Consider the following 5,088-nt stretch of genomic DNA (forward strand, 5'->3'; position numbering starts at 1 on the left):
TAGGCTTGAAAGAAATGAAACTAATATGATCCACTGGATGTGTAATGTCAGTGTACATACATGACAGAGTGTAAGCTCTCTGAAAGAAAAGTTGGGCATAAGAACTATCAATTGTAGTGTGCAAGAGAGATGACTGCGCTGGTATGGTCGTGTGCTACGTATGGATGAGGACAGCTGTGTGAGGAAGTGCTGATCCCTAACTGTGGAAGGAACCTGTGGAAGAGGTAAACCCAGAAAGACATGGGATGGAAACTGAGATCCTTGGAGATATGCTGTGATTGAGAAGACCTGGCAACTAAAGTGAGATCGCAGCTATGCATGTCCAGCCCAGTACCCCTGATGCGTCAAGTGACATGATATGCTTGAGAAGACCTGTTGAGTCAAGTAAAACCAATACTGTAGCTGGGTCCAGTACCCCATGACTGGCTCCAGTGCTGGTGGCATGTAAATAGCACCATCTGAATATGGTTGATGCCAGGACCGCCTGACTGGTCCCCATGTCAGTGATGCGTAAAAAGCACCATCCAAACGTGGCCGATGCCAGTACTCCATGCCAGTGGCACATAAAAAGCACTATCTGAACGTGATCGATACCAGGCCTGCCTGACTGGCTCCTGTGTTGGTGGCATGTAAAGAGCACCCACTACACTCTCGGAGTGGTTGGCAATAGGAAAGGCATCCAGCTGTAGAAACATTGCTAGATCAGATTGGAGCTTGTTGCAGTCGCTGGCTCTCCAGACCTCAGTCAAACCGTTCAACCCATGTCATCATGGAAAACAGACGTTAAAAGTGTAAAATACATTGTTATTGTAGTTGGATATTCTGTCTATTAAATTTCAGTGAAAGACTGTCTGACAGTGATTTCAAGAGCAGTAGTAATAAACGTATTATTGTTTTTATTGTAGGTATTCTGTCTAGAGGACTGCATATGTATGTATACATTATATGGTCATCATGGTAGTATTACAGCTCTTTACTTAGATAGGGTAAGTGAAATATGTTTCTTATCATTTCTATTCTGTAACTGACATAGTTCCAATAATCTATAAATATATTTTCACATTAAGGTGGTAAGCTGGCAAAATCATTACCTCACCAGACAACATTCTTAGTGGCATCTTGTCTGTCTTTATCTTCTAAGTTCAAATTCTGCCAAGGTTGACTTTGCCCTTCATCCTTTTGGGGTCACTGAAATAAGTACCTGTTGTGTACTGGGGCCAATATAATCAACTAGCCCTACTACCAAAATTTCAGGTCTTGTGTCTATAATAGAAAGGATTATTTTTATTGTGAGTAGGAAGTATTATTTATCATCTTTATCACCACTAGCAATTCTGATGTTTTCCAATTTTACCAAAATGCAACATTTACTAATTTTTGTCACTCTTTAAACTTTATTCACAATTAAGCTTGATTTGGTATACAAACTTCAAAATTTTGAATTTTTTAAATTTTTCGTTTATCCAGGGACCTCCATTTTCTGCTGCAAGTGCTTCCACTGATGGTACGGTTCGGTTATGGGACTTGCTGACTGGTTTCTGTATCCATAAACTGTGTTCTTATGAACAACCTATCACTGCTTTGACATGTTCCCTTCAGTATGTGATCAGCCAAGATCAGGATTACCATCTCTGTGTATGGGACCGCATTAGAGGTCAACTCTTGTATAACTTACAACTGGTAGGTAATATAAGCCATTTAACATTTTAAACAAATTTTCATCATTGATACACTGAAGCAGTATTTCTCACCCAGAGTTTCCCACAACCCTAGGGTTCCACAAAAGCTTTGTAGGGGTTCCGCGAGAAAGAGTGAGATAAGCTAATGCTAATTTCATGATCGTAATATTACTATACATGCACAACATATTATTGGTTATTGTAATATTGACATCATCCTGTCTAACTTATCATGTTATCAAAAAAATACAACAACCATTGGGGATATATATATATATATATATATATATATATATATGATATTTACCACATAAGCTATGATGCAAAAAATGAGAAAGATATGGTATATAATTTTTTTTGTGCAGGGGTTCCTTGAAACATGTAATTTATTTTAAGTGTTACACAAGGGTAAAAGGGTTGAGAAACACTACATTGAAGTATCCATCATCATCATCATCCACCCAATAACGGATAGGGGGACCCTGTCAAAGGCTTTCTCCATGTCAATGAAAGCCAGGTACAGAGGTTTATCTTGGGCTAGGTATTTCTCTTGCAGCTGTCTTACCAGAAATATAGCATCAGTAGTGCTTTTCCCCAGCACAAACCCAAACTGCATCTCATCTAGACTGACTCTCTCCCTAATTAGTTGGGCTATGACCCTCTCCATGACCTTCATTACCTGATCCAACAACTTGATACCTCTGTAATTATTTGTATCTAAAGCGTCGACTTTACCTTTGTAGCAGCTGACTATGGTGCTGCTACACCAGTCATCATTGGGTATGACTCCTTCATGTATCACCTGGTTAACTATACGGGTGACTAGGCTATAGCCGATACCACCAGATATTTTGAGCATCTCTGCAGTGAATACTGATGGGCCGGGAGGGCTTTTCCTGTCTTCATACCCTTAATTGCTTTATCTACCAAGGTACTGTCAGTTTGGATAACTGGTCCCTCTGTTAGGTCAACATTTGGCAGACTTTCTTTCTCTCATTCATTCTCTTTATTGAGCAATATATGTAGTAAAGTATATCCACTCATAAGAAGCTGATGATTCGTTCTATTGTCACAACAGACACACAAATGCTAAAAACTTGTGTAGTAATGGATATTTGGAATTATATTTTTTTTAACCAATGGAGCGCTAAGAGCACCGTCTGAGCGTGATCGTTGCTAGAGCAGTTGTCTGGCTTCCATGCCAGTGGCATGTAAATAGCACCATTTGAGCGTGATTGTTACCAACGTCGCCTTACTGGCACTTGGGCCGGTGGCACATGAAAAAAAATTCGAGTGAGGTCACTGCCAGTACCACTGGACTGGCCCCTGTGCAGGTGGCACGTAAAAAACACCATTTTGAGCGTGGCCGTTGCCAGTACCGCCTGACTGGCCCTTGTGCCAGTGGCACGTAAAAGTACCCACTACACTCTCGGAGTGGTTGGCGTTAGGAATGGCATCCAGCTGTAGAAACTCAGCCAAATCAGATTGGAGCCTGGTGCAGCCTTCTGGTTCGCCAGTCGTCAGTCAAACCGTCTAACCCATGCAAGCATGGAAAGCGGACGTTAAACGATGACGATGATGATGATTGAATTATTTTTCTCCTGTTTGTACACATAAATGTGTGTGTGTCAGTGTGTATTTACATAATTTTCAGTTTGCTAGGTCTGTCACCATTATTAACACTAATGTTTATTTATGCTAATGTGGATGCATATTCTGGAATAGGGGTTTTACTACCAAATATAACATGCATGAAACTAGTTTTATATGACAAGACAGTACCAGATTAACTGTTTTGAGATTAGTCTCAAACAAGATAAAAATAATGGATGAGAAATAATAGTAGGGGAGAGAGAGAGAGAGCACATAAGTGATATCTCACAAAATAATGTTAATTATTTGCAGGAGCCTGGTTTATATAGTCAACAAATGGCATTACTCACTGATAAACTTCTACTGCTTGGAGGACAGGTAAGTATTTTTAAGCTACTGGGATTGTCTAGTGATTGATATCAGTTCCTTGTACTTCAGGTTTATAGTGAAAGGTCTTTATTTAAATCTTTTTTTTTTTTACCAGTCCATGGAGAAAGGGTGGAGTACATTGCCTCATTGAACTCCTTTCAAAATGTAGAAGAATTATTGAGTTAGTCTAGGAGAGATCACTAGAGATAATTTTAACATAAGTAAAGATTGTGATATTTTTAGTTTTGACCAAAGAGAATGGTGGTGTTATTTTTTCTCCTCTTCCTGTTTTAAATGATTAAACAACAAATTAAACATTAACTTCACTAAATACAAACTTTTCTAACTGCAAAAATTAAATTGCTTTATTTTTATATTTGCCATGTCAATCTATCTTTGTTATTTCTTCTTGTAGGGTGTTTTGTATTTATGGGACATTTTTCAAGGTCAGCTGAAAAAGCAAATAAAAGTCAGCCATACTGATCAAGCAGCTTTTATTCGTTTTGTCCAAGTCATTGACCACAGTGTTGTATGTGATTATGGCAATGAACTTCGTGTTATCAACTTTCCTACAATTCTTGAAAAAAATGACTGATCACTGTCTAACTTAATTTTGGAAACAGAGTGACTTTTTGCCTAGCAACAAATTACAGACAGAAAATTGTCGGTTATCATTTTATCATGTATCAAAACATTTGTTGGCTCATTCATTTTTTTACAAGACATTAAAATGCTTTAAATTTTTTGAAGATAAAATAAAAATAATTTTCTATTTTTTTGTCAAATATTTCTCACTATAGTGACTATTTAAAGAAAAAAAAATCAATAAAGATTTAAAAAATTAAATTGTTTCAAAATTTTGTAATTTCTTGTAATTTATTTTTATTGTTATATTCTGTCAATTATTCTTGTTGAATTTGTTTATATTTTTGTAAATTGAAGCAAGTCATTGCTGATGTACTATACATATTATTGATACACTGGTAAACACCAGGAGTGGCTGTGTGGTAAGGTAAGTAGCTTGCTTACGAACTACTTGGTTCTGGGTTCCGTCCCACTGCGTGGCACCTTGGGCAAGTGTCTTCTACTATAGCCCCGGGCTGACCAAAGCCTTGTGAGTGGATTTGGTAGACAGAAACTGAAAGAAGCCTGTCATATATATGTATGTGTGTGTATATGTTTGTGTGTCTGTGTTTGTCCCCCCCAACATCGCTTGACAACTGATGCTGGTGTGTTTATGTCCCCGTAACTTAGCAGTTCAGCGAAAGAGACCGATAGAATAAGTACTAGGCTTACAAAGAATAAGTCTTGGGGTCAATTTGCTCGACTAAAGGTGGTGCTCCAGCATGGCCACAGTCAAATGACTGAAACAAGTAAAAGAGAGTAATAATTTCAATTACTATTGTTGTTGATTTATCTCCTAGAACATAAAGATGAAAGAAAATTT

The 5,088-nt window shown here is 37.9% G+C and overlaps 1 protein-coding gene across 1 annotated transcript in view; it reads left to right on the forward strand.

Annotated features, from left to right (window-relative positions):
- Positions 1-4,487, forward strand: part of LOC106884402 (sterol regulatory element-binding protein cleavage-activating protein) — a 47,434-nt gene extending 42,947 nt beyond the window's left edge. The window contains exons 21-24 of the mRNA XM_052970949.1: positions 906-986; positions 1,468-1,680; positions 3,585-3,650; positions 4,057-4,487. Of these exons, the coding sequence (XP_052826909.1) occupies positions 906-986; positions 1,468-1,680; positions 3,585-3,650; positions 4,057-4,236 (540 nt within the window). The 3' untranslated portion in view covers positions 4,237-4,487. The remainder of the gene's footprint in view (positions 1-905; positions 987-1,467; positions 1,681-3,584; positions 3,651-4,056) is intronic.
- Positions 4,488-5,088: the final 601 nt, after the last annotated feature.

The sequence above is a fragment of the Octopus bimaculoides genome, chromosome 1, assembly GCF_001194135.2.
Source record: "Octopus bimaculoides isolate UCB-OBI-ISO-001 chromosome 1, ASM119413v2, whole genome shotgun sequence".
NCBI classification, from domain to species: Eukaryota; Metazoa; Mollusca; class Cephalopoda; order Octopoda; family Octopodidae; genus Octopus; species Octopus bimaculoides.